Source organism: Dacryopinax primogenitus (assembly GCF_000292625.1).
Source record: "Dacryopinax primogenitus strain DJM-731 SS1 chromosome Unknown DACRYscaffold_1, whole genome shotgun sequence".
Lineage (NCBI taxonomy): Eukaryota > Fungi > Basidiomycota > Dacrymycetes > Dacrymycetales > Dacrymycetaceae > Dacryopinax > Dacryopinax primogenitus.
This window is the reverse complement of record NW_024467198.1, coordinates 961092-988152: the sequence shown is the minus strand read 5'-3', so window position 1 is coordinate 988152 and position 27061 is coordinate 961092. Positions and strand designations below refer to the sequence as shown.

The 27061-nt window shown below is 52.5% G+C and overlaps 12 protein-coding genes across 12 annotated transcripts; 5 read left to right on the top strand and 7 right to left on the bottom strand.

The window, feature by feature from the left end:
- Positions 1 to 76: 76 nt before the first annotated feature.
- Positions 77 to 1306, top strand: DACRYDRAFT_19510 (uncharacterized protein; the record flags this gene model as incomplete). The annotated part of the gene is made up of 3 exons (XM_040771542.1): positions 77 to 700; positions 760 to 823; positions 874 to 1306. Coding segments are annotated over exons 1-3 (676 nt in total), but the record flags the coding sequence as incomplete, so codon positions are not given.
- Positions 1307 to 1784: 478 nt separating this feature from the next.
- Positions 1785 to 2544, top strand: DACRYDRAFT_113011 (uncharacterized protein; the record flags this gene model as incomplete). Its single annotated transcript, XM_040769546.1, has 3 exons — positions 1785 to 2104; positions 2159 to 2219; positions 2272 to 2544. The coding sequence occupies 3 exons, from the start codon at positions 1785 to 1787 to the stop codon at positions 2527 to 2529; spliced, it is 639 nt and encodes a 212-aa protein (XP_040633174.1). The 3' UTR covers positions 2530 to 2544.
- A 32-nt stretch (positions 2545 to 2576) lies between these two features.
- On the bottom strand, positions 2577 to 3610 carry DACRYDRAFT_19508 (phosophoadenylyl-sulfate reductase). Its single transcript, XM_040771541.1, has 2 exons — positions 2763 to 3610; positions 2577 to 2707 (listed from the first exon to the last, which is right to left on the bottom strand). Exons 1-2 carry the CDS (start codon positions 3555 to 3557, stop codon positions 2603 to 2605), a joined length of 900 nt encoding a protein of 299 aa, XP_040633173.1. The 5' UTR covers positions 3558 to 3610; the 3' UTR covers positions 2577 to 2602.
- Positions 3611 to 4529: 919 nt separating this feature from the next.
- On the bottom strand, positions 4530 to 8270 carry DACRYDRAFT_60933 (uncharacterized protein). Its single transcript, XM_040775655.1, has 9 exons — positions 8109 to 8270; positions 7529 to 8055; positions 7375 to 7480; positions 7286 to 7324; positions 7126 to 7236; positions 6527 to 7078; positions 6178 to 6473; positions 5408 to 6126; positions 4530 to 5360 (listed from the first exon to the last, which is right to left on the bottom strand). The coding sequence occupies exons 2-8, from the start codon at positions 8043 to 8045 to the stop codon at positions 5999 to 6001; spliced, it is 1749 nt and encodes a 582-aa protein (XP_040633172.1). The 5' UTR covers positions 8046 to 8055; positions 8109 to 8270; the 3' UTR covers positions 4530 to 5360; positions 5408 to 5998.
- Positions 8271 to 10467: 2197 nt separating this feature from the next.
- Positions 10468 to 12017, bottom strand: DACRYDRAFT_19506 (uncharacterized protein). The gene is made up of 3 exons (XM_040771540.1): positions 11316 to 12017; positions 10939 to 11266; positions 10468 to 10850 (listed from the first exon to the last, which is right to left on the bottom strand). The coding sequence occupies exons 1-3, from the start codon at positions 11988 to 11990 to the stop codon at positions 10645 to 10647; spliced, it is 1209 nt and encodes a 402-aa protein (XP_040633171.1). The 5' UTR covers positions 11991 to 12017; the 3' UTR covers positions 10468 to 10644.
- A 146-nt stretch (positions 12018 to 12163) lies between these two features.
- On the bottom strand, positions 12164 to 13625 carry DACRYDRAFT_19505 (uncharacterized protein; the record flags this gene model as incomplete). Its single annotated transcript, XM_040771539.1, has 4 exons — positions 13530 to 13625; positions 13189 to 13477; positions 13102 to 13129; positions 12164 to 13047 (listed from the first exon to the last, which is right to left on the bottom strand). Coding segments are annotated over exons 1-4 (800 nt in total), but the record flags the coding sequence as incomplete, so codon positions are not given.
- Positions 13626 to 13786: 161 nt separating this feature from the next.
- DACRYDRAFT_73654 (TFIID-domain-containing protein) lies at positions 13787 to 14627 on the top strand (the record flags this gene model as incomplete). The annotated part of the gene is made up of 3 exons (XM_040776017.1): positions 13787 to 13904; positions 13952 to 14091; positions 14142 to 14627. 3 exons carry the CDS (start codon positions 13787 to 13789, stop codon positions 14607 to 14609), a joined length of 726 nt encoding a protein of 241 aa, XP_040633169.1. The 3' UTR covers positions 14610 to 14627.
- A 2607-nt stretch (positions 14628 to 17234) lies between these two features.
- On the top strand, positions 17235 to 18711 carry DACRYDRAFT_44694 (family A1 protease; the record flags this gene model as incomplete). Its single annotated transcript, XM_040774601.1, has 6 exons — positions 17235 to 17474; positions 17527 to 17572; positions 17623 to 17678; positions 17732 to 18029; positions 18080 to 18176; positions 18225 to 18711. The coding sequence occupies 6 exons, from the start codon at positions 17235 to 17237 to the stop codon at positions 18709 to 18711; spliced, it is 1224 nt and encodes a 407-aa protein (XP_040633168.1).
- A 370-nt stretch (positions 18712 to 19081) lies between these two features.
- On the bottom strand, positions 19082 to 19421 carry DACRYDRAFT_45093 (like-Sm ribonucleoprotein; the record flags this gene model as incomplete). The annotated part of the gene is made up of 3 exons (XM_040774624.1): positions 19082 to 19135; positions 19191 to 19337; positions 19389 to 19421. The coding sequence occupies 3 exons, from the start codon at positions 19419 to 19421 to the stop codon at positions 19082 to 19084; spliced, it is 234 nt and encodes a 77-aa protein (XP_040633167.1).
- A 425-nt stretch (positions 19422 to 19846) lies between these two features.
- On the top strand, positions 19847 to 21522 carry DACRYDRAFT_12987 (uncharacterized protein; the record flags this gene model as incomplete). Its single annotated transcript, XM_040770955.1, has 2 exons — positions 19847 to 20543; positions 20594 to 21522. 2 exons carry the CDS (start codon positions 19847 to 19849, stop codon positions 21520 to 21522), a joined length of 1626 nt encoding a protein of 541 aa, XP_040633166.1.
- Positions 21523 to 21542: 20 nt separating this feature from the next.
- DACRYDRAFT_73652 (mitochondrial distribution and morphology protein 10) lies at positions 21543 to 23230 on the bottom strand (the record flags this gene model as incomplete). Its single annotated transcript, XM_040776016.1, has 4 exons — positions 21543 to 22296; positions 22348 to 22764; positions 22816 to 23085; positions 23137 to 23230. 4 exons carry the CDS (start codon positions 23228 to 23230, stop codon positions 21731 to 21733), a joined length of 1347 nt encoding a protein of 448 aa, XP_040633165.1. The 3' UTR covers positions 21543 to 21730.
- Positions 23231 to 23358: 128 nt separating this feature from the next.
- Positions 23359 to 26334, bottom strand: DACRYDRAFT_60924 (Pkinase-domain-containing protein). Its single transcript, XM_040775654.1, has 10 exons — positions 26166 to 26334; positions 26011 to 26088; positions 25728 to 25956; positions 25491 to 25591; positions 25290 to 25336; positions 25070 to 25181; positions 24989 to 25019; positions 24832 to 24933; positions 24369 to 24778; positions 23359 to 24310 (listed from the first exon to the last, which is right to left on the bottom strand). Exons 1-10 carry the CDS (start codon positions 26200 to 26202, stop codon positions 23628 to 23630), a joined length of 1830 nt encoding a protein of 609 aa, XP_040633164.1. The 5' UTR covers positions 26203 to 26334; the 3' UTR covers positions 23359 to 23627.
- Positions 26335 to 27061: the final 727 nt, after the last annotated feature.

Sequence of the window (27061 nt, the reverse complement as noted above, 5' to 3'; positions counted from 1 at the left end):
GGATGCGGAGCCCCAAGAACGTCGCCAAGATTCCCTTGCCCGTGATGCACGTACCAATCACCGCGTGTCGCCCTCAGCTGCAATAGGGGTATTTTGGGAATATACAGGCCGAATTTCCTGGATACACGTGAAAGAAGGAGCGATTTTTCTCAGGACAGGGCATAAAACTCCCATTAAACCTACCGATCGGAGCCTAGACCAGGTCCTGGCAACACACGGTGAATGTGACCTCCCAGAAACCCATGCCGCTCCGCAGTTGAGCAACTCTTCTCAGGCGCCGATCGAGGAACGTATAAAGAGCTGTCATGGGATGACAAGGGAGGGTCTCAGTAACCTCTCCAAAAATGTCCGGCGGGTGGCTTTTTTCCTTCAATCACCGTCAACAAGCGAACGAGCGGGCGCGAAAGAGACGTCTTCATTCCTTTCCCGCGGGAAGCGGCTCCGACTCCCTCCACTTCATGATTTATCCAAGCGATCTCGAGTTCACGTCCTTCACATTACCGGCCGAGGATATCGTCTTCCGCTGTGCAACGAAGTGGGGTGTGTCGACTATCACACGTCAAGCCGCAGGCCAGTCGACAGACCTGGCTACGATTGAGTGGGATTATACTGGTAAGAAGATCCGGGCCACGATCCAATTTCAGGGACATGGGAAGCGGTCCTTGGGAGACTTCTTAGAGCCGGTCGACGATCATGGAATGTAAGTCGGTCGGTCGGTTCTCCACTTCCGTCGCGCCAATCTTTATCTCTGTCATCCAGTGAACACCAATTTCGAGCTGGCAATCGCATTCTTCACTGCGCGTACACGTCGGATCGGTTCGTGGTAAGGTGTTCCCCGGTCTTCTAGAACGCATTGTTCACATGTCTCTGCAGCTGACGAGCCCTGATGATGTACTTCTGGGATACGACACCCGTGTCCCGTCTGGTTTTTCACGCCACCCTGTGCCCGAAACGTTCGATGCGTCCGTCGATCTTCTCGATGCAATGGGCACTGTATTCGCCGCATACATCTGTATGGAGAGATTCAGGCTCGATGGTCGAACATCTATCACAGCAAAGCCATATTCGCAAGCATGGCAGATGACTGGCCCTGGAGGACTCAGCTTGCAAGCTCCTGAAAACGCTATGAATTGAGGCCGCACCTTCACAAATCTGATCGAATTCCAAATTTGTTCTTCTTTAGTACTTGGTCATGGGAACTGTTGTAGTTCACAAGAACCTCCATTTGGCCTCCACCTTCCAATCGTTTTGGTCGGAACTCCTCGAAGCATAGTACGACGGTGGATGCTTTACTAGTGAGTTTTGAGAGTTCCTCCCCAACGCCCATGAACTTGAATGAGCGGTCGGATTTCCTGAACCACACAACATCGTATCTTCGTGCTGCGCTTACACTTCCAGTGTTGACAGTAAGTGGTTAAGCAGTCTCCGATCCTGGGGAGATTCTGGAGGCGCCTTAACGCCCCCCTGGTTAAACGGGGTGGCTATGCCAATATCTGATCAGACTCTATCTAATCGGGTCAACGTAAAAGGCGCGCTCTTACTGGTCCATGCGTTCGTCCCTACAACCGATACAGAAGATTTTCGGTCTTTTTGGAACTTGGCCTAAAGTGGTCTATCTTTCCTATTCTTCGCATCCAAATCTATTGTCCTTGCCGAACACATCGGGATCTGCGGGGGGCCAGACTCCGCCTTTATTTGTAGGCAGGAGGCATGCTCTTGATCTGTATAAGTAGCCGCTAAGCCCCGCATACCATCATCTATCATCAACACTCATTCTGGCTCGCATGTCTCCCATCCGCCAATATCAACAGAAACTCGAAGGAAGCGGCTATGAAGTTGAGATCGATTTAGGACAATTGGAGTTCTCCATTTCCCGTGATACCCCCTTCAACATGTCCTTCAGTCACAGAGGGAGCGATCTTGTATACAAGGCTACTCGTGTTGCACGAGGATGCTGTATCACATGCACCACCCACGGTCGGACAAGGGAAGTTGCAAGGCTCTACCGCAGTAAAGACGATGGCGAGTACATCAAAGTCAAGTTCTCGGAGCAACAGGCTCAGTCCCTGGAAGACTTCTTGCTCGTAGTCAAGCCTCGCAGCATGTAAGTTCTGGAAACTTGTTCGGCCGCCGAGCGTCCATTGACGCGGTTAACCAGGATGTATCGGATCGACATCGATGAAGAGATCTATGCGTCGTTCTCCAAGGACCATTTTACGGTATGTCGTCTCGGCAAGAGCAGTTCCGAAACATGGCTGACAATACCCTCAGTTGACGGACGCCAGCGGCACGGCGCTCGCGTATGATACTCGAGTACCAATGGGCCTATTCCGAGAGCGTATACCAGCGATCTTTCATATATCAATCGATCTGCTCGATACGATGGACTACATCTTTGTGGCGTACATCTGCATGGAGCGGTGGAGACGCGAGGGAACGACCAGTCTACAGTCCCGGGGGTATTCACAGGCATGGCAGAATACGCCGGGCCTGTTGTGTTTTGAAGGTCCGTGGGGGGAGGTCATGTAATGATATGTTATAAACCCACCGCAATCTAATGAAACCTGTGTTGCATTCTTCTATTTGTTACATTGCAGATCCTCTATGCTGTAGTCTCGGTGGCCGTCTTCTCGGAAATTTCTAATGACGCAAAGCTCCCCTGTAGCTTGTCCTGTGCCTCATCTCGGCGACGAAGCTCCTCCTCACGCTATAGGACCGTGGGTAAGTGCCTGGACATAGTTTCCAAATAAGGAAATACGAACCTTCTGCTTCTTAGCCAACAACTTGAGCTTGAAGTAGTCCTCGTGCAATCCGCACTCAGTCTTCTCTTCGCGTCCTCGCCAGCGACCATCACGCTCGCCTTCCCCCTCCTTAGACTTTGTAGTAGAGTGCCAGTCTCCAACGCTCTTGTACCCTTGCGAGAGAAGCTTGTTTTTCGGGACGTCGTTCTCGTCTAAGTAGGTCTGTACCTGTTCCAAAGACCAGCTGAATAGGGGATTGAGCTTGAACATGCCGGTCTCGTCAATCTCGAGAGGGCTGAGCTTTGCACGTGCGGCACCCTGCGACCTCCTCCGGCCAGTCAAGAGGGATTTGACGGCCAGTTTTTCGTATATCCGACGGGCTGGATCAACCTTCACGAGGAAGTCGTAGGTCGGTTCGTTGCGCTCCCACAGACGTTCACCGTGTTTCGCCTCGAAGTCGGCCACGGTCTCGCAGTCTTGTGGTTTCGCAACGATGACCGGAACATTGTATTTTTTCTCGACTTCGTCCTTCAGCTCAAGGGTCTCTTGGAAATGATATAGGGTATCGACGAAGATCATTGGTACCTGGGGATTGGAAGGCTCGGGGAAGGCAGAAGTCGGAAAGGTCGTGAGCATGTGTGTTGTACAGAGACCGGTGATGCCAAAGGCAGTAGACTGGTATAAATTCGGGAGATGACGAAGGCCCCATAGAAGCACTTCTTGTGGCGACAACTTCTCCAGGTAGAGGTTGATATCTTCCAGTTCGGGAACAGTGGGGAGCGTCACGGATGGTGTTGGCCAAGTAGTCGAAGGCATTTTGGGCGAGTGTATTCAACTGACTCGTTGATGGTATACAAGGAGGATGAAGTGTAAGGGTGAGCCAAGGAAATGACAAGCAACTCTCCCCTCTCGAAGGTATTTCGTTATTTACACGGTAAGCCTGAACCTATTACGCAATCGCTGCAGCACCATACCCAGTCACAGGAGAACTGACCCGTGTCCCAGTATGGTGAATCCAGGTTGAAAACGACATCGTAGAGGGAAATTGCGTGCTCAGGCCTCCGCTCCCAGACGTTCCTACAAATTTCGATCCCGGGAAAATACAAAGACGGGATTTGTCAGCAGCCACCAGGGACAGCCATCGTAACTGAAACAAAGCGTACCGGCAGACAATAATATGTCCAGGAGTTAGTTTATTGTTAACGTTCAATCGGGTAAATGGACCACAAACTAACGGGTCCGTATTGTCGGAATATTAATACCATCAATGTGAAGCCAAGGTGGACACGTCACAGCCAGCATCACAGGAAGGGTACCAGAGTTTTGGCATTTGTATGTCGATTGAGCCTCAAACAGGGTGATGAGCGGGAAGCTCCTCATCTATCCCCACTTGGCATAGCCAAGGGCGCCAAAGAACAGTAGACTGAAAATGCACGTGAGAGCGTACATTCAACATTGCCGAGCCAGAAGTCAAGATAGCAGGAGACCGAAGCACCATTTCGGTCTGAACCAGTCTTTGTTTTAGTGAAGCAAGCATATGTGTATAAAGCAGCTACCAGTGCGTCTTCAACACCAATAACAACGCCGCCCTCCACGAGATGCGCAGTGATTGCTACGTGCGTATTGAGGAAACAGCCACGTCGTTCTCATGGGCAATTATTAGTAGGAGCGATGACCAGCCGGAATGGGAAAGGAGGGGAAAGGAAGACACCGCCACCCCCAAGGGAACGGGTGCAATGAGAGAGCACCGAGGTGCGCGCACCTCCAACTCCTAGGCACACACTATCAGAGTCGACGACGACCTCCACGACGACAGCAACGACGACGAACGCGTCAACGGGAGTCAGCGAGCAAGCGCATATTCGCATAGACGATATCTTATAGTCGCACGTCTACATATACCATACCTCACAAAGCTGGAAACGTAATTGCCGGTCAACATGTGGCTCTCATGGCTCCTCCCGCTCATTCCCTTGCCCCTCATCCTTCGTCGCATCCCTGCTCTCGAGTTCTACATGAACAGCCTGATATTTGTTAGCTCTCTCGGGATCGTCTCCGTATGGGGTGTCATACTCGCCCTAGTCATGCCCCCAATAGGGCAAGGAAGGAACATCAACTACGTCGTCGCACGTTCATTCTACTACTTCACCTCCCCTATCATCGGCATACGATACAAAGTGGAAGGCGAAGAGTACCTTCGAAATACACACCCTGCCGTGCTCATCGGAAACCACCAGAGCATGGTCGATATCCTCTATCTTGGTCGCATCTTCCCGCTCCACAGCGTTATCCTTGCAAAGAAGTCCCTGCGGTGGGTGCCCCTGTTAGGTCAATTCATGTCCCTCTCCCATGCGCTTTTCATCAACCGCAAGGACCCAGCATCGGCAATTGCGAGTCTTAGTGCCGCTGGAAAAGAGATGAAGAAGAAGGATATGAACCTATGGGTGTTCCCGGAGGGGACACGGACATTGAAGGAAGAGAACACGCTCCGACAGTTCAAGAAGGGCGCGTTCCATGTCGCCGTGGAGGCTGGCGTCCCAATAGTTCCCGTTGTGTGTGAGAACTATTGGAGGCTGTATCATTATGGTGTCTTCAAGGGTGGCGATTTGCGGATCAAAGGTGAGCAGCATACACCTCTGCTGTGACAGGAGGCTCATCTATATCAGTCCTTCCCCCTATTGATACATCATCCATGACCATGGCGGACGTGCCCGCCCTCACCGCCCGAGCACGAGAGGTGATGACCGCTGCTCTGCGCGAGATCTCCCATTCACCAACCAACACTGCTCCGATATCCCCAGAACCTGAACCCACACCCGCACCAGTACCCATTCCCGTACCCGAGAAGGAAATCACCCTGCCCGAACCAGTCCTTAAGGAGGTCAAGGATATTCCGCAGCCTACCCCCGAGACCGTACCAGTGACGGAGCCTGAGCCAGTCATCTCTGCCCCTGCGAGTACCGCTGGTTCGACTGCAGGAAGCTTACTCGAGAGCTGGACTGCCGACGAGGAAGAGGAGAACGGGGCCGTGCTTGTTGGCAGGCCGAAGGCTTAGGCATCCAAGCCATGCCTAGGTGTCTGTCACCATGGGGTTGACGATGTCACATCGGGGATCACGAGATAACATGAAGAACCTGTATAGTGTGGTACATAATGACGTAGTCCAACAGAGGATGATGTGAATGAATGAGGATATCATCGATGACCCATATTGGAACATTGAGAATCACAATACAGCAGACGACAAAAACAGCATATTACCAACTGAAAGTCTCCACATGTAATTCTACAGGCGGGCAGCCTCTCCGAATCGCTACAGGCCCTGCCACTGGACCCTCAGCCAGGATGGTCCGAACAGTCTGCGTCATGCTGGGAGGACCACATACTACCCCAGTGTTAGCTCACAAGTGTGATGATTCTGACAGCATATACTTGCCATTGACAGATACCTCTCCCGCAGCGCGTTCTATTTCATCTACCAGCAACATTCGTAAATCTGGGCGACCGGGAGCGATACTCATGATCGGGAAGCTCGGCAAGGGCTTCGAAGGTCTCTGATCAGCAGAATCGGAATCTTGCGTGACAAATATCCGGATAGAAATATTGATAAACTCCGGCGCAGTCGCTAGTATAGATGCAAGGGCGGTGCTGATCCAAGAGATATGATCGGCGTGCCTGACCACCCATATAAAGCAGACTGATCTCGTAGCCGAGCGGCCATTTCTGACGTCGCTGTACCGATCAGATCAGTCGAGGAGCGGTGCGGGTAATAGGCGAAACCCTACTGAATAATGCTCTTGAATTGGGGGAGGGTGTATGATACTCCACTCCCGCCAGAGATGAGTACTGCGGTGGAAAAGTGGGCGAGCGAAGGCGGACAGCCGTAGGGACCCTCCATGGCGCACTCTACAGCCAACTGTCGCTTTCTTCCCCGCTGTGCATGAGCTAGCAAGCGTTTGGTGAATCCGTCCCGTGCTCGGACAATGAAAGTTAATTCGTTCTCCTGCCGTCCGTTCGTATCAGAGACACTAGCAATGGTGAATGGATGGCTTTCCCAGACGAGGAAGGAAATTGTCGGCATGATTAGATAGGCATATTGTCCCGGTTTCCATCTCATGTGACGGCGCATACTTATCCGCATCGTGTCAGCGGACAGGAGTTCGACGGTGGCAGTTGAAGCGGGATTTCTCCAAAACGGGTTGAAGTTCAGCCACAACCGGTTCAGGATGCCGACACGCAGACAGCGACCCAGTCGGTCTACAGCCCAAAGCACCCATCCAACCAAAACGTAGGGGTAGGACTTGGAGCGATGATAGCTGACAGCGAGGACAAAAGTGCTACGAAACCAGTCAGGAAACAGCCGCATGCACTGAAGAACACTGACAATACGAGGACGATGTGGGTGGCAAGGAACAATTCATACGCCTTGTTCCGCAGGGGGCGAACAGACATCAGTGTGAGCAACGTGAACGATGACAGTGCCACTAAACCCCATCTGTGGATTGCGTTAGCTCCCAGTATACCATGTGAAGTACTCTGTTTACATGATTCTTGGGGTGTTGATGGCGTTGTGCCCTTTCAGACTGCGTGTATCTTCAGATGACGTTAAAGCACCGAGAATGAGAGGAGCTACCCATTCTGCCACCTTCCATAAGCGTGCAATAGTGCTAAGACGAGTGCCGATCGCCCAGCGGCACGGTGTAGCACATTCAGTTTCTCCGAACCGATGCCGGGCAGATCTGAAAATAAGCTCAGTCAACCTATACCGTGCTGTGTAACATGCATACAAGATATAACGTTGTTCTTTCCTGCCAAGCCAATAATGAGAGGAATCTGAGACGTGGCAAGATGTCCGCAGCGGTTCGCATACGCCTTATACTGTAGACCATTGCTATCCACAAGGCCGAGGACGAGAAGGACAACAAGATATCCGGAACAGAATAGCATCTCCGCAATTGTCATGCGGTAGTTCCACCACATGGGTATTGTCCGTCGGTACATCAAGATATTCCACTCGCTCAGGAGCATACGCAGAAAGCACTGTACGGAGGATGTTCTCCGATCTGGATGGGCATCTCCGTTCAGCGTTTCTTCTTCTTCTTCATTCTCCTTATCCTTTCGTACAGCCAAACTTCGCTCCATAGAACGTCTGTACTGGTGGCAAGCTGAGATAACCAGGAGGATGCCAAGCACAATGATCCATAGGACTATAGGATAGAAGTTCTTCTGCCAGAGCCGGTGCAATCGCGCGAGAATGGCCTTATTGTCGACTAGCATTCCACGGGATGCTCCAGTAGACGGCATAGCGTACCGCCTCAATTATATGTCAGCCAAATCTAGAGGTTTGAGAGACGGGTATGGACACACGCAAATTGTAGTAACTGTGGCCAAGTTCACCCAATGACTCTCTTATGCGCCCACGGGTTGGTGTATAGGCGAAGGGCTCACGCGTGCCCCGCGGTCTCCATTAGTTACCCTTCCAGGTACCTTTATGACCAAACAAAGCCAGCACCGACAGAATACGAAGATATTTTGGAGCACTTGGCCAGTTGGTGAAGAGGAGAACTGAGTGCTGGCTGAGGCTTCGCGAAGGCAGGGTCTGGACAGCCACTCCGACATCTTATCTGATCCTGCGTTTCTCCGTAATGACGCCGGACGGAATTGTGCAGAACTGTATATTATCGGCCTGTATGGTGTATTTTCGGTCTGTATGGATATCGATAGCGTTAGCCCACTACGGGCTGACCCCACAGTCTTCTTTTACGAGGTGCTCAAACTCACTGACCAGTCTCGAAGTGTATGGCGTGTTGCCCAATTCGGCTTCCATCAGCGCCTTTCCTTGGCAGATTATCCCTGATGGTCCAGATAAGGGAATACTGTCATTCGAGAATCCGTGGATGACTCCGGAAAGAATATGAGATCATTGTCACTAGGAAGTGACAACATTGGCACGTACGGCATTTTAGCTCATCTAACGCAGCAACCCCGAGGATCTGGCTGACATCTTCATAGAATTGCGTGTAACGTGTCAGTTTGTCTTGGAGAGGAATCTCAAGTCCGACTCCAGAGCGAGGAGAAGAGAGCCTAGCACCAGATGGCGCAGTTGTGCGTGAATATGCGGTGTTCGTCATTGTGGTCGATGACACAGACGGTGATCCTAGAGGGGTGGTGGAGATGGTAGACGGCCTGAAGCGTTCGATCGGAACTATGTCATGAGTGGTACTGTGCATCCCGAATGCACCGCCTGCCACGCGCGATATGTGTTGCCTTGTAATAGGGGGATTGCTACGAGATACGGTACGAGCTTGCAATGATCCTGTTCTGCGCAGCTTAAGGGTGTTGTCGGTTACAGGTACTTTGCCAGCAGCTACCTCGTCGCGACTCGCAATAGCAGTGACGCCAAGACCAGATCTAGTTGTTTTGGAAGGAGTGGGTGACACAGAGTTGGGTCTCGTCCAGACCTCTCTGGATGTCGCAATTTGAGAACTGCGACTCTGCTCAGCAAGTACTTCCGTCGACAAGGGGTACGCCATGGAAGTTGGAGGGGTACGCAAGATACGAGGCGACATGGGAGAGCGAGGTGGGGCCGCGGCGGAGGGGAAAAGACTAGTAAGATACTTTAACCGTCCTGGGGCCTGTGATGGGCTGTTGAGAGGGGTAGTCGAGACAGGATGTTCGCACGAGAAAGGATCAGACATAGCACTGAGTTGAGAAGCAGCAAGACCGAAGCTAGGCAGAAGAAGAGGTGTTGAAGAGACAGAAGAATCCGTGGATGAGTTAGGCATCACCATCATGTTGCGAGTCGGAAGCGGGGACACGGTGGGAGGTGGTGTAATCGGGCTTCGCGGACGGAGGAGGGGACTACGAGGAGGAGATACTGGCGACGCAGGAGATGTAGCACGAGAATGACGAGAGAGGCCGCGGCGCAGCGTATCATGAGCAGCCGCAAGCTGAGGAGATAAGTTGAAGTCCAGGTTAGCTGAAGAAATCGTGAGGATGAAACGCATACAGCGGATTCCGCTAGACGCATGCTCCTTTCGCGCTTCCATTGATCATCTTTCATTTCCATAATCTCATCATTGGCAGCATGAAGTTTGCCTCTCAGATCTGCGAGACGCAGCTCCATTTTCGTATTCTCGGCAGTAAGCTGTTCAATCTACCCGAAGTTAAGCCATATCATCTTTGGCATAGGATCACCACGGACTTGTAGACGAAGGCTATCCACTTGGTCCAGGGCAGACTTGCGCTCGCGAATGAGGATGCGGCACTATTGCTCTTGGAACTTAGCGCTGAAATCCTGCGTATATGCGCACCTGTTTCTGAAACTCTGCTTGTACAGTATCAAGGGACTTCCGATGCTAGACTGTCCTGAGCGATATGCCATATGCGAAAAGAGTCACATACATTTTCTTGCAGACTGTGGACGTGCTCGTCCATCGGGGTGTCGCTTTCAGATGGTGCGTCCAGGTTGAGCAAAGCGAGGTCAGGGGTATCGTCATCAGCAGGCGTTAGGGAGGCATTTGCCCTGCTCCTCACAGGTACATCAACAATAGTCTTGCCAGAGGATTTGGCATTTGAAGAAACTGCGAGGGATGAAGTTACATTCATTTGGGTGAAGGTCAGGTCGTGGATCGGAGGCAAGAGGAACTCGCGGTTCCTCACACTGCGACGGAACGAAAGCAAAACGAATGGTGTGCATCGATTGATGGGGACATCACAAAACTTCGGACGATTCAATTGACAGCGAGAAAAGCTTGCGAATGACAATATGCATGAAAAACCCAGAGAAGGAGTTGCAAATGCGGCGCATATAGCTAGCCTCGATAGGTAAAATACAATGAATGGAGAAATCTACTGCGAATGGGAAGTGTCCTTGAGCCGATTTGATACAGGAAGGAACTATTCAAAGGGTAACAATTGTGCGATGGGAATAGCCGATATGAACAGCCGAAATGAACAGACTTGCCGAAGTGCAACCTTGAAATGAAAAAGATGAAACGCGAACAAACGAGCGGATGGCAGTTGGTGACAACACGGGGATCATAAGAGCGTAGAAATCGTCGGTCAACGGTCGACGCCGGTATCCGTAAGCGTATTGGATCGAAAAGACTTCAAGGCTTGCTCGGAACGGGTGGGGGGTTGTCGGTGTTCCATGGCTCCTCCTGGATGTACATCCTCCGGGAGGCCCGCACTGTACCGCTCCCCGACATCGACGAGATTGCCCTCCGGTAACTGACTGGGGGTGATTTGCGGCTGGACTTTGAGCTGACGCTCCTCTGTCGCAGATGGTTCTTGACATAGTACTGGCGCGGAGAGTTCGGAGACGGTATCAGCCCCTTGCTGTAGTACAGGTCGGTAACGACAACAGGCTGAATGTCACGAGGATCAACTGCGGTGATTTCGGTCAAGCGCCTTGAAGAGCGCCTCCTCTCAGCTCGGTCGCGGTCCCCACGTTCGTGCCCGTGGGGCTCAGCAAGAAAGGTCCGATGATGAGCGCTAGTCAGGGAATAGTCCGACCTTTGTTGCTGTTCGGGGGATAAGTATAGAAACTCTGACAATGTGAAATGAGCCTACAGAGAAGGCCCTCTCCTCGGAGGTCGAATACTTTCCGGGGTTCATTGCCTTTTTCGCCGCACGGCGAGCACAGCGCTCGCAGGAGGGTGGGGCAGCCGCAGGAGCAGACTCGGTTGTAGGAGCAGGAGCAGGCGCGGCAGGTTGTTCCACAGGTGGAACGACGGCAAGGGCTAGGAGCGGTGCGGCAGCCTCAGCAAGCTGAGCGGATTGTGCTGCTTCTTCACGCTCCTGATCAGAACGCTTCACTAGGAGAGTGATCGGATCCGATATGCCAAGCTCCCTAGTGCGCAGGATATCCTCCGCTTCAGTAAGCCTTGCAAGACCGAACTTGGCAGCCTCCTCATATTTCTCCCGCGCACCGACCAACTCTCTCTGCACTTCGACTGCGAGAGCATCCCACTGCTTCTGTTTTTCCTCTTTTTCTTTCTTCGAGTCCTTCAAGGCCTGTTCGAGTACGTTGTACTTGTGCTTCCAGAGGAGAATCTCTGCTTCGAGCTCGGAAACTTTCTTATCCTGCTCAATTTTTGCGAGACGGGAGCGAGCAGCAGCGAGGCGAGATTCTTCCGCTTCGGCCTTGACGCGGCGGATCTGTTCACGCAGATCGTCCTGGGTAGTCTTGGCCTCGATGCGTTCGTCGTTGATCTTCTCTGCAAGTGCCTTGATGTCGACTGGCATGGTGAAGGTGGTGAAGGTGATAGTGGTACGATGTCGGCCTTGGTCGCTGTCAAAACCTCCACATGCGGTAAGGGGCGGCCAAGGCACGACGATCTCTCAGTCGAACACGGTCAATATTAATTGCTTCTATGGAAACGCGACGCCGCGTTATTTGCTTCCGCATTCTTCGTTGCATTCCAGATCACATGACTGAATGTACATATTCTTGTATGTTCGTGTGTTGTGGCGATAAGCAAAACTATCGATACAACCACTAATCAAACGATAGTGTAAGATGCACATGTGGTCAAGGTCGCAAGTGATATAGTGGACAACACAGACAGTATGCGCGTGTAGCAGTCCGTGCAAGTGATACAATTACAAAAGTTCATGAAATCAGACGGATGTGAATTGCCCGTTTGTAGAACGATCAGGAAAATAAAACAAGCGATAAATGCACAAGAAAACTTATCACATATTCATGCGTTCGACGAGACTCCGAGATGATGGTACTGGGCCAACCGGGCCACTATGTCCGCCTCGTCGAGGATTGCCGTGTCGTCGGTTAAACCGTCCACCATTCTCGCGAGTGTTGTCGTCCCTTCGATTTCCGGGTAGAGGGCTACGATCCCTTCCTCGGCCAGCATCCCTATCTCCATACCTGTCGTCGCTCCTCTCGCCGTTATGTCTCACATTCGGAGATCTTGAACGACTTCGACGCGATTGTGGCGAAGGCCGCCTTGGGAGTTCGTGGGTTACCGGAGAGGTCGCTGCCCCGCGCACGTTCAAACCGGACGCCGTAGAGGTCTCCCCGACTCCATTGATGGTCGGAGTCATGGGTGATATAGGAGACTGCGATGGCAGATTGGCTCGTGGAGGCCTCTTGATTGTTTGGGCGCGGGGACCAGTGGGTATAGGTTTTGTGGAAGATGCAGGGGATACCTCAATGGTTTGAGATATAGCGCTGCCGTTGGAGAGAGGCTGGCTAGTTGTATTTGTAGGTGGCGAGACAGGCGCCGCGACTGATGTAGGATTGCCGACAGAGATGAGCGCTTCTTGTGCCTGAGAGAGCTGCGATCTGTGCATGGGGAGATGAGAAAAAATGTCATTGAAATCACAATGCGACACCCACGAGAGGGACGTTATTGTGTCATGCGATTCTTGACGACGAAACGTAATCAGCATGAGTGTGGAAAGAGCAGCCCAGTCGCGCGCTAACCTCGCAAAGCAGTATCCATTCCAGCGACCGTTTGTCTTAGCATTGTGACCTCCTCTTTCAACTGCGCAATATTGCTCTCCTTCAATAGCCCATATAACTCATCGTTCTCCCGCTGAAGTAGCTCGACTCGTGATGTGATAACAGACGCCGAAGAAACGCCTGATGGTGGATTCGCGCGGAGCAGTGGAGTCAATAGGGCAAGCAAAGAAGGTGGTAACGCCTGCCCAGACACTGCAGGTGCAGGTAAAGGTTGAGTGGGAACGAATGCTCTCAGCGCGGTGATGTCTTCCTTCATGACACACCATCAGACAGGGACAGCGCAGCGCACACCAAGGACTTACCACAAGCGCATTTACCTGCTTCTCCTTCTCTCTCAACTGGCATAGAAGCGCAATTTCTTTGGCAGAGAGCATGACGTCCTCTTCCATTGCGTCCGCCATTGCGGGCGATTGTGGTGATGAGTGAATGGTAATGTCGTTACAGACAATGGGGGGCGGCGCTTTCACAGGATTCGACATGCCTAATTTGGTTCCGTTACAACAACCCTAGGCCTTCCAGTATATGTAACATACAACTATTAAATCAAGTTGTCTTCACAATGCCTGGAACAGTTCTACCTAGAGATGCTCGTCTCATTGCATTAATACTTTCAGCTAATCCAGCAATATCTGATGCGCAACCGCAAGTACTCCACCAATTATTAGAGTTCTCTCATAGTACGTCGCGTCTAAAGCGGTAGGATGTCGCTGATCGGGGATTTAAGGGTATTCATCTCAAGTGATGAATGACTCCTTGGTATATGCCGAACATGCAGGGAGAGTGGGAAACATTACGATGGAGGATTTGACACTTGCAATTCAAGCGCGAGCGGGCTGGGAGTTTGCGGGTCGCATACCGAAGGAGGTTTGTCCGGTTGTTGTATGACGTCCAGCTGGTGCTCAGAACTAGCGCAGTATCTGCAATCACTTGCTGATAAGACCAACTCTGTACCCCTTCCGTCCATACCAGAAACCTATGGTGTTCGATTACCACCAGCCAAGCATTGTCTCACTCAGGTCGATTTCGATTTAGTGCCAAATCGACCGCCACCAGGTAGTGACTACTATTACGACGAGGAGGCAGCAAAGTACGAGCAAGATGCTGAAGGAGAGTGGGGATTGGTGGATGCGGAAGGTGAGGCAGATGCTGCCGGAGAGGACGACGCAATGGGGGAAGATGAGCCTGGATTAGGGGACGCAGACGAAGGCGGAGATTTGTTTGGGGAAGACGATGAGGGAGATGACATGGATGATGATGAGGATACGTCCCATGATCCGCTTGCAGGTTTGCAGAGTATGTCGAATGGTTTTGGCCAACCTGGATCCGGAGATTATCAGCCTGCTCGGAGACTGGTTGTGGAGGACGAGGATTATGATGCTTGAGACTGCTTGTATTTTGACAATATTGTTGTATTGTATCAATCGCATGGAATATCTCCGCACGCGACGCGCATCGAGTCCGAACACGCGTTTCGATCCGACCATGTCTTCTTTCCCACTTCCTGACCTCCCTCCATATCTGACACTCCTACTCACTGGTCTTCTATCTCCATCTTGCCCCCTTCACTTGGCTCTAGCGCATCTAGTACCTCTCTGTGAGGGAGCGCTGGTCAAATCCAGAGTGGTTATTGTGACTGCTCGGTCTCAGGATGTGTTTGAGAGGAAGCTCATCGGATACGATGACGGCTGGCTCAATGGAAACTCGCTCACGGGACAGTGGGCTCATCTACTAGCATCTATCGAGATATTGTTCGCCGAATTCACCTTGTCCAGTTGGCGCCGGCTGGGACTGATTCAGAACGCAGCTATGCAAAGACACCTGCACATCTCAAACTGATCGTGACTTCACTTCGCCCGCTGTCTGTGCCGAACTCGCAACTGCCGGGCTCCCCATCGAAGGCGATCATGGAGGTGATTCCTAGCCTTGTTATACTGCACGATATCAGCATCTGGTTCATGAGCGAGCTGCACCAGCAAAGGCGAGTGGGCACAATGCGAGGAGATGAGCTGTGCTCACAGTGCACGCTCTAGTCAAGTCCTCTCCGACTATCTGAATCTTGTCACCATGGCTCTAGACCTCACTCACTATCTGAGTCTATTGCAGCCGGTGTATGGTAATAAAATTCTGATGTGTTACTTTCTTCTAAAGCACCGGGGAAGTCAGGAACCAACGCGTCTCGCTCTCGTTGACGGGAGGCTCAACGAACTTCGGCTCCCTATAGTCGACCGCACGCCAAAACCGCCAAATCAAACCAGGTCTGTCGCGTCAAGTGATGACATACAACATATGGTCGAATCAACACGTCAAACAGTAGAGCCCCTATTCCCGGTTATTAGCAAGTACTTTGACTGGGTTGGTGAAGTCGAGAAGCGTGCGTGATTTGTCTCTCCTGGTAAACACTGTTCTTATTTGAACCGCTTGATATCTCTTGTGCCAATTATAGCCTTCCCGCCTTCCCCATCTCCAGAAGAAGGTCAGGATCAGGACCTCGACAAGCCACGTCTGCCGACCCATCGATTGAACCTCCGTCGCTCCACTCATCTTTTAGGCATGTCCTCGCGCACGCCCGAGGAGTATGTCTTTCGTTGGAGGGAGGTCCGCGCGCAGCAGGGAGAGTTCAATGAGCGAGATGCCACAACGATCATCCATTTAGAGACTGAGGCAACGTAGCCATGCTGGTGGACGAAAGCAAACATATTTCCCCTCCCCCTACTCACTGCTACATGCGCAGCAGTCCATGTTTGCGATTGTTGACTCCTTTGGCGACAGATGGCGCCACGAATCCTCATCGCCCATTCTTCCGCCATCCATAACAGCCGCGGTAGTAACTGAAGAACCGGGGGCAGTAACGTGTCAAAGTGTTATGACCAATGCGGTCCGAATATCTTCCTTCAATCGAATACTATGTGGGCACGTTTGTTAGTTCAGTTAGAAGAATCACCCTGCGGTTTGCGTTCGCTGGCTATCCCCCAGTCCGTGAGGGTGACGGAGCCATGTTGTCAGGAAGGATCGACCTGCCAGCTCATCAGAAATCGGAGAGCGGCTTCGTGAAGCAATGAATGGAATTACAGCACAATCCGTCCCTAGTGTTGCTGAAGGTACGAGAGCGTTACCGTGCGGATGAGGAGAAAAGTTCAGGTAAAATTATATGACTAGATTTGGTCTAGAACCACCTTGATAGCTTGGGCCCTCAGGGTAGCCATTCCATACCCCACTTTCTTGATGGAGAACATCATTCCAGCATCGTGCTCACCACAATTCGAGTTTCTTCCAGTGGTTTTGGAGCTCAGAGGGGCGTTTAGTCAACTGAAAACGAAAGTCGAACGATCCCTTCGAACAATGTGGAGATAAGACCGGGCGAGCACGCTTGCTTGTGCGGACGACATAAAACCCCTGTGGTTGGTTGCCTGGACACGGTCGACGTTAGTAATCACCTTGTGGACTTCCTTACGATGGAAGAGTGTTTTTCCTGAACGTAAGGCAACCGTGAGGTAGACATCTTTGCGATCGTGCGACAAAGCGAGAGCCTAATGACAGTGATCTGGACAGTTATCTCCTGTCGTGAGCCCATCCTCATCACAGATAAGAACGCACATTTCTCGGAATGTATATGGGAAGAAGTGTTCGGTCAAATAACCAGAATGTAGCAATGGATTTCATTCATACCATCAGTGTGAAAGGGCTCGTTTATCCGCCTTACATCTCATTGTCCTGCGGGGATACCGTCCTTTCGAACGAATCGCCAGCGGTTTATGTCCGCATATGGGGTCGTGTGCGTTGTTTCCTGATGGCGAGAGGTTTACCCCTCTTCTTCTTCTTCCCCGATGTTGGGCGGAAAGATAAGGTGTCTTGCGCCATGCCACCGAAACAATGTTGGCGCATGGCACGCAAGCTGGCAAGACTTCTTCATGGCAGCCTTGGTTGTATAAATGTAAGCGTAGAAGGGAGGAGTTCAAATTCAGCGCACCTGCCGCAAAGTTGCTCCTGCGCTGCCCCTGCGTTACAAGATGGTACCCGGTCGTACCTTGCTCTCCGTCCTTGCGCTGGCCACGGCCGCTTTCGCCTCCCCGATCGTGATCGACGAGTCCCATGTCAAGGTCACCCTCGCTCGCCACAACATCCAGCAGAAAAGCGGCTACAACGTGCTTGAGCACGATCGTGCCCGTCTCGCTACCTTTAAGGCTAAGGGTGCTGCCAAGGCTTCCGTCGCCGAGAGGGCTGCGTCTGCTGCTGCAACCAACTCTGTGGTAGGCTATCCTTTCCGCCACGCGAATTTGAGAGATTCACAGCAGAAAACAGACCTACTACAGCCTTGCCGTCGGCGTCGGCAGCCCTGCCACCACTTGTAAGCCACGTGTAATGAATTGGAGTTGACTACAACTCACGTTGAACCAGACGACCTCATCGTCGACACCGGCTCCTCCAACACCTGGGTTGGTGCCAGCACGCAGGTCAGTCGTTCCCTTCTCCCAGTGATCTCTGCCTGATCTTCAGTTCTGTACAGTACAAGGCCACGAGGACGAGCACGGACACCCGTGACAAGGTCGCCGTCTCGTACGGTTCTGGCTCGATGAGCGGCACAGAGTACACCGACACCGTGACGCTGGGAACGGGCCTCACCATCACCAAGCAGAGCATTGGTGTCGCTTCGAAGACATCTGGCTTCGAGGGCGTTGATGGGATCGTTGGGATCGGGCCTACCGACCTGACCGAGGACACAGTCAGCGGCGTGACTGAGGTCCCGACCGTGACGGACAACCTGTACACTCAGGGCACTATCTCCGAGAAGGTTGTCGGGATCTGTGAGTGGATTTAGTTGACAAGCATGCAGACGCGCTGACGGGATGAGCAGACTTCCAACCCCCCCAGGGCACTTCTGAGGCGCAGATAAACGGTGAGCTTACCTTCGGCGGGGTTGACACGACCAAGACGACTTCTGCCATCACCTAGTGAGCCGCTGTTGTCTATTATAAAGACGAGAACTGACCAATGCTCAGCACCCCTCTCACCACCACTGAGCCTGCCTCGTACTACTGGGGTATCAATCAGTCCATCACGATGGGCGGCACGACGATCATGGCCACCACCGCTGGTATCGTCGACACTGGCACGACCCTCCTCTACCTTCCCGAGGGTACATACAACAGCTACGTCTCCGCTACCGGCGCGACTTTGGATGAGAACACGGGCCTGTTGACGGTGGCTTCGGAGAGCGACCTGCAGAGCTTATACTTCACCATCGGAGGTACCGAATACGAACTCACTGCGAACGCCCAGATCTGGCCCAGGGACCTGAACACACTCATCGGTGGCACAGCCAACAAGATCTACCTTGTTGTCGCCTCCACGGGGGAGGCCGCAGGTTCAGGCCTTGACTTCATCAACGGATACGTCTTCCTCGAGAGGTTCTACTCCGTGTTCGACAGCACGAACAATCAGGTTGGGTTCGCTACCACCTCCTACACGGATGCGACCAGCAACTGAGCAGAGAAGATGTGGAGTCGGAGAAGTTGAGCCAGAGTTAATAGCGTATACGTTTGTGCAGAGTTCCAGCAGATGCGAATGAAATATTGCCAGTAGAATCCACGAAGGAAGTGCGGTGATCAGACGACATCCGGTGCCTGCAAGTCTAAGGTGAGCACAGTCACGGGAAAGAATTATAATCCATCTTCCATAGGGAAGAACCGCAGAGAACGTCGGGAGAGAATGCATTATGCGTAAGAAGTGATACATCTGAGAGAGGAAGGCCGTGCTTGAGCAAGGTACGCGACGGGCTGAACGACAGAACATGCCTATGGTACTACAGCTTTCCCTCGAAACTGATCTCGCATATGAACCCTGTCACTGACACCAACTACCGTATTGCCTCCAGTACCTCCATCGAGGTGACGCTGTTGCCTCGGATAACCTGAAAACCGGGTCAGCCTGCAGTCGTTGAAAGGTATGACAATGTCTCGACTTACCACCTGGCCAATATGTTTCTTGCCGGATGTCCCTGATTCCTCGACGGCATCATCGACCACCAAGTTGAGGAAGATGTCATATCCCCGGAGGACTCCCGAGACCCTCCTTCCGCCTTGGATGTAGACAAACAGCCGCTTGTCCATAAACTGTTCAACGTTACCACAAGGAATCTTCTTGGGTTGTTTCCGCTGACGCACCTTTTTGAGCTCGGGCTGGGATGCTCTTGACATTTTTTATCCCTTTTGTTGTGTGTGGTGGTGGTGCGGGTATGCGGGTTGTTATGCTCGTTGGTTGGCGATGACTAGAGCACACGACTGGGCGGGCGTGCAGAAATTGGCGGTGGCTCTGCAAACTCGGAAGCAGAGCTTATATGTCGGCGCCTAACGGAGGCAAGTGGCTGATGTGTGGATCATATGGCACAACGGTCGATACACCATACGCTTCACTGGACAGACCCTCACTCTCCTCCTGGCTTGAACTTCGGTATTACACAACAAACGAATAACAAAGGGAACAACAATCACAGGAGGACAATATATTGCTTCACGTTGGATCAAGAATCTTGACAGCCTGACATCTCTGGCGGTATCTCATTAGCAAGCCCGCCAACACATCACTTGCCCGCCGCATACCGGTTATATTCCACCACAAGTACATGCCTCCCCAATTAGCGATTTCGACTGCTCCCTCTTCTCTTCCTAGCACCAACGGCAGCGGCGCTGGACGTGGAAAAAGCTATTATCGTGGCCGTCGGGGTGCACGGGGTGTCAACTCCGCCTCCGCTTCCGATACGGGCTCAGCAACCGAGAGCTCTGGACCCAGTCTCCTGAGCAGAATCGGGCCCCGCACAGATGGAACGGTCGAAGCAGCTTCACCCACGACACCGAGAGCAGAAGGAAGGGGGAAGAGTGCCTTGTCGATCAGAGGTACTGGTCTGCCACCGAAGCCTGTGCATGGGAGTGGGAATGCAACCGGCAATGGGAAAAGGGGATCGGGTGCAAGGAAAGTTCCCAGCAGTATCAGCTTGAGCGCGTCGTCTGTATCATCTGTGGAGGTGATCAGGGATCCACCTCCTCACTCCGTCGCCGACCCGCCTCCGATGCTCTCCAGCGCAAACTCCAGTAAAGACAGACGTGTCGCTCAATCCGCACCACCCGAGCGCCCAGTATTTGATAACGTTGAGTCCGATCGCCCCGCCAGCGCATTGGTCGTATCTGCGACCAAAGAGGCTTCTCTTCGAAGTGTTTCACCGACTCCGCGGCTCAACTGGGCTGACGAGACGGACGACGATTCCTTGCCCGATTTGGATGATTGGATGACTCCTGCTCTCACTGCTGGACTGGGATACAAAGGTAATTCTTTCCACTACCAGAGTAAGAGACAGATAGCTCATAGTGCGCAGATGAAACCGCCCCTGGGGAAGAGGACGATCATGCCACGCCTGTGGCAACAAACGCGCCTGCCGGTCCACTGAGGGAAAGGAGGAAACGCGGTGCAGGGAAGAAGAACAAGCAGCTTGCGGCGAAGGCAGCGGAGAACGCTGCTGCTGCTGCCGCCGCTGCGACCTCCGATGCCACTCCTGGTGGCACGGCGAATGCACAGGATCCACCTGCCAGCGGGCTGGACGAGTCTATCACGAATCTGTCTCTCGGTGTGAGCGGAAAGGAGGAAGAAAACAAAGGCAACAAGGTGAAACCGAAAGAGAAAGAGACCGAAGTCACGACGCCCAAGGCGGATTGGCGCTCCGTCCTTCCCGATACAGGACGCGATGGTGCGCTCCAGCTGCTCTCCGCCCTCGCAGGCTCCATCTCCACTTCTAAGCCTGCGTACCGCACTCCTGCGCAAAGGCATGCTGAAGCCGCTGTCACTGTCGTTTCAAGCGCGACGTTGGACCCGCCTGTCATCTCGGCTCCTGAACCGTCCAAGCCAGCCACTGTGTCAGCTGGTCCATCTACTCGGGTACGCGCTGTCCCCAGCCCCGCCCCCATTGGCGGCGTGTCTAGTAGAGGAGGGCCGCAGTCATTTCCCTCTCGCGTCTCTCCTCGCGTGAACGGGGTGCACCATTCCACTGTCTCAGGTGGAGGGTTCAGAGGGCCATATAGGGCGGAGCCAGGGGATACGCCCGTCACACTTCCGAAGAAACATGCAAGGCCAGTCATCACGGCTGATGCGATCACCCGTTTGGCCAGAGGGCTGATGGCCACTCCAAAGCATGACCACAGTGGAGCTGGGAATGGCGGTGGGAGTATGAACGGGAGTGAGGGTGGGAGCACGGCGGGCGACGGAGACAATGACGCGAAAGAGAACAAAGCCGACTCTGTGGTATCTTGATATCTTGCTTGGTCTGGTCTATCTTGAACTTCTTTCTCATAAATGTACCTCACAGGGCCTTTGCCCCGACATTTTGCTTCTGGTGTACGATCTACTTGCTGTGTTGTGTGTATTATAGCCGCATTCATTCCGGCGGTTCTGTAGCCCCTTAGGATAGGAAGTCTGTTATGATTGCATCGACGATGCCCCACATCGCGTGGACTACGAACTATTGATCGAAGGAGAAGTACGCTAGCTCCACGCCGATGTTTACGATGGGCTTCGCCGGACTTGCGAGGTTTGATAGTACACCGAGGGAAATAAGCGTGTTTCGCAACCGGCCTTCCCACATGAGGGACACACTTGCGTCCGTACCTATGCGGGCCTTGACCACCCCCTGGATCTCGTCTTCCTCTACTTCTGTTGCAGGATTAGGCGGAGCTAGTATCTGTGCTGGTACCTGTGGTGTCGGTGGTGTTGGTGCCACGGCATGGCTGGAGGTGGGCACAGGTACAGGCGCAAGCGGTCGGGCCTTGCTCCGGCGCATCCACCACTCAGCGCCCATGGTCCAGTCGGTCTCATAGCTGTACATGTTGAAGTCGTATCTCGAGCACAAGGTGATATCGCGTGATACTCGTGCTGCATACGCGCCCGAGAACTGGCCGACGATGGGGTTGAAAGTTGCGGTTATTGTGGTCGGGGGCTGGGATGAGGATGTGAGGGGTGGGGGATGCGTTTGCGTGAGGGACGGTGGAGCTGCATCTGGTAGTGTGGTAAAGCGTACTCCAGCGGAGACTGCAGTGAACGTTAGAGTCAGATCGGCAGGATCAGTGCGGGATAGCTCACCTCCGGCACTCTTCTCCTTCGCGCTGAAGTACACCTCTGCCCCAGCAGAGAAACGTCCTCTTAAGCCGCCGGGCATCGGGTCTTCCTCATCTACCCTCTTCTCTCCTTCCCCTAGCACCCACTTATCCGACCCTGCCTCTCCTGCCAACCTCCCAAAATGGTGTAATACCCTTGCACCCCACATGCCATCTTCCGCACTGTACGAGTACTCCGTGCACCACCGGCCGATGTCATGTTCCAACCCGAACATGAGGTTGGATCGTGTAGTAGGTGCACCATAGCGCTGTGGTCGGGTACCAAACCGACCGGGCTCGGATATAGCAGCGATGGTGCCTTGCAGGGTGGGAGATATGCGAATGGAATAGAGCGCTTCTATTCGTTGTGCTGGCACGTACATGCGTCCATATAATAAGTAGTCTAGTAATGCTTGGTATGAGTAATCCATACTCAGGGAGTAACCAGACATACCTCTCGTATCCACTCTCTGCCCAGCTAACCACTCCTCCTCCTTCCCTTCCGGGCGCTTTGGAGGGCCATAGATCTTGAACCTCCCCAAGAGGTCTTCAAACGGGACCACATGCGAATCGCCCACATCTAATGGACACGATGTGAATATGTATCCCAGAGAGCCATGAAGTGTGGGGAGGGCTTGAAGGGTATACGTGGTCTTGAAGAGCGGTGTGGGAGATTTGGAGATGGCGAAGTTGACTCCGTGGGGTACGTCAAAGTCAAGTATTGCTATCAGGTAAATGTGAGTATGGGATGCTTTCAAATACAGTGTCAGCTCACCTGTTGATGATCTCGTTAGTTTTGAATAAAAGTCTTCGTTCCATCCTGTCAATTCATGATACTTTCGGAGGACGTAGGCAGCAAATGGATACATATGCTTTGGTCGTGTGTGGACAAATAAGCGCTCAGAGTTAGGGTTCACAACGATATTGTTCATTGTCAGGTACAGTTCAATTGTTGGTCAAGCAACATAACAAAGTATCCCGCTGTGAATTGTTGTTAATTTAGATAGCATAGGGCTGCGGCATGGATTCGTACAACAAATACTCATGCGAGGTAACAGTACAAGGATTCACCTTTACGGTCCGACGCGAAAATTCGTGTCCGCAACGCAAGCAGAATGCGAAGTAAACAGGAAGGTGCGGTGCGAAAACTGAAGAGAGGAGAACATTCGATACATGACGGGAAAGTGGATCGAGGGATTGCAAAGGAAAATGCAATGCGATACAGTCATAACAAGTGATAAGAGGGTTCGCGAGCAACGATGCAGATCATAGGCGCATGGGGCTACCAGGATCTACTTCTTCAGGAATAATTGGTGCCCTTCCCAGTGGACTGGGTTCGGCCTTCTTGTGCCGACGGCCTAGGAGCGTAGCGTTGTTTATGTCGAGCTCGAAGGAGTTGCCTGCATTCTGACGTCGCTTGTTGCCGCCGCCCCGATCGCGCTGACCCGCCCGGCCATCGTACAGAGCTGCCTCAGCCTGACGTCTATCAGCACCACCAGCTGCGTAATGGCGCTGCTGGGGTTGAGCCTTTGACGCTTGCTGCTTCTTCCGAGCATCCTCTACGACAGCGGCGTCGTTCTCAACTTCGTTCTCGTCATCTTCGTTTAGGCCGCCTAGAAATCCGCGGACACCAGCACCACCGGGACCATTATACGCGCGCCTCCGGGCGCCTTCCTCTTCCATGCGGTGGACAGCGTATGTAACATCGAAAGCCTCTTTGAGTGTAGCCAGACCTGGGGAGCGACCCTCCCGGCCGCCTCGACCACGGACTTCCATCAGAAGGGGGGAATCAATAGGCATATTGTTGCGCGTTGGGGGTGCCAGGGTATCTGGAGTGGGTTCCGGAAGAGGTGCAGGGGATTCACTACACCAAGGATGGGCAAGAAACTCGTCAATAGTGTATCGCTGTGCCGGGTCAACGCAGAGAAGGTGGGTAATCAAGTCCTTAGCTACATGACGGTCAGTTACTGAAAGCCATTTTCATGGATCATGGCGAGGGGTACGAACCTGATGCGCTAATATCATCCCACCAGGGGCTGAGGAAGGTGTAATAGCCTCGAGCCACCTTCTCTGTGAGAACATTGATACTCTCGTCATAAAAGGGTGGGAAGCCACAGAGGAGGGTGTACAGAACGCAGCCCATGGCCCACATGTCTACACTCTTGCTGTATCGTTCATCTTTCACGATTTCGGGTGCTGTATAGCCAACCGTCCCACACGGAGTCATTGTCTCTTCGTTCCAGACGACCTTCGACAGACCAAAGTCGGCAATTTTGACACGACCGATCCCGCCGCCACCAACACCAGGGAGGAATTCGCCTTCGTCTTCCTTTTCCTCGTCATATGGACGTGATATAGGTTGTTTCGACGGGATGATGGGAATGCGGTCAAAGAGGAGGTTCTCAGGCTTGATGTCACTGGCAGCAAAGTGCATTAGCGGCCGAAGATCAACAGTAAGGACATGGATTACCGATGAACGACACCACGCTCTTCGTGAAGGTAATGAATACCATGCGCAACTTGCAAGATGACGTGTCGCGCCAGGTTCTCACTGAAATACGTCAATTTGACACTGAATTGGGGGGATCAGCGTGCGTGATGGACAATGACGTCATGGACGTTCTCACATTTGATGAAAAAGTTCGCCGCCCTCCATCACTGTACAATCTGATTAGCAAGGACACCGTTTGATGGAAGTCGTGGCGTACGCTCTAGCACCAAGAAGTAGTGTTCTTCGGATTCAGAAAAGGATATTAGTTTGACAACACTGGGATGTGAGATCCCGCGCATGATCTGCACCTCCTTGAGGATGTTTGCGCGCTGTTCATATTGTCAGTTTACAACGCCTACGGTAAATTGAAATGCAGGTCAAAAATTGAGTCAACGAAATTGGTCGGCCCTCAATAACAAACAAGATATGAGTCTCACCTCGGTCACGCGAGGCCGTTTCTTGAATTGCGGATTGAGATGTTTCCCTGGGTCCTGTAGTGTGTGAAGGCGTTGGCGACGAGAAGAAACGGCCACGCGCGCCGACGATCAGCGGTTGTCCGATGTTGCGAGGAATATATAGAATGTAAAAGACCATTCCGATGGATAGGAATGCAATTTGAAAATCACAAAGAATCGGACTTGCCTGCGTCGAATTGAGTTCAAATTTGCGAACGACTTTGACAGCCACCTTCTGGCTGGTGGTCAAATCGACTGCTTTGTAGACGTTTGAGAATGCGCCGCTAAAACGCGAATCGAATGGGGACAGAAAGGTAAAAGGACAATATATGCGTGGCAAAAGCGGGGTAATCATGCGAATTGATCAGCATATACTCAGTGGATTTGGGATCCTGCAGTGCCTGGCCGCAGGGTACTCACTCTCCCATCTTGTCGAGCAGCTTAAAGCGCTCGAGGCCTTTGTACTGGGGCATTTTGTTCTTGGCCTCTCGCTCTTCTCGCACGATTTGCTCGGCGGTGTGGCCGAAGCGGTTATCCTTTTGACCGTGTACCTCGCACTGTTGAGTATCCTGCTGAACCTCGCGGTGGACCTCGCGTTCGGCACGCCGCTGCTCCCTAGGGGGGTTGGATGACGTCCCCTGCGCGTGAGCTGGAAGAAGATCAGCATCAACGAAGTCAGGGTGCAAGTGACGCGCGTGCGCACCTGCTGTCGTCTGAGAAGGCGATGTGCGATCGCCAGCACGAGGCTGGTCTTTGCCGTGCTTTCCGTGACGAATAAGGTCTTTTATACAGCATACATTCAGCTACTCGGGACAGCCTGGAGATGGAGGGAAGGGAGAAAGCGAGTAAGGGACGTACTCTTGAATGTCTCCATCACAGCAGTGCCTGCTGGCATTCTTGTCGACGGGTCGTGAGGTATATCACCAAGGGAGAACGCGAGAAGGCAGACAAACAATTCACTGGAAAGGAGATGACGAAGATGAGGGAGAACGAAGGAGCGAAGAAAGAAGGAAGCGATGATATGATGCAATGCGGTAAGTAAAAATGACACGAGAATGTGACGGGCCCAGTCGTGTGAGGAGGCACACGGTCAAATCTGGTGGTTTCTTTGTTCGGAGATGACGGCCGTATAGAAGCAAGTTCGTATCCGATGGGAGATTTCTGAGGGTGTGAGTTGTCTAATCGGGTGGAGCGACTTTGAGAGTTGGTAAATAAGAGGCGTGCTTGGACGGGAAAAGAGGACCGTGAGTTGGTGAAGAAGACGGTCGTCAACTGCAAGGAGATGAAAGATGGGTGGTCGACGAGGAGGAGATGAGGGCAAGCGGGAAAGGAGGGAAAAGGGGGATGGTAGGATGATTTAGTTGGAGTGATTAATACTGTGCAAATGAGACATCTGGGGGAGAGGGGACCTTGACGCTCGGCGGAGAGAGTTTTCTTACAGGGCCCGAGAAGTGTGGGAGCGGGGCTGTGGCTGAGTTACGAGGTCAATGACGTCGATTCTGCCTCCGCTTTATTCTCAGAAGACGTGCCACTGGGTGATGTCATATCTCGGACTTGTGAAGAATTTCCGGGATGAAGTATTCCGTGTCATATGCATATAATCTACTCATTCTAACAGCCTTTGTTCTTTTTCTAATATTGCCAAGTCTGACATACAGCTGATCCTCCAAGAGATCGGCCGTTCCCACATCAGAAGCACGCGCCGTCCATTGGACCCTGACCGTTGAAAGTTCTTCGCATTCAGTCATTGCGCG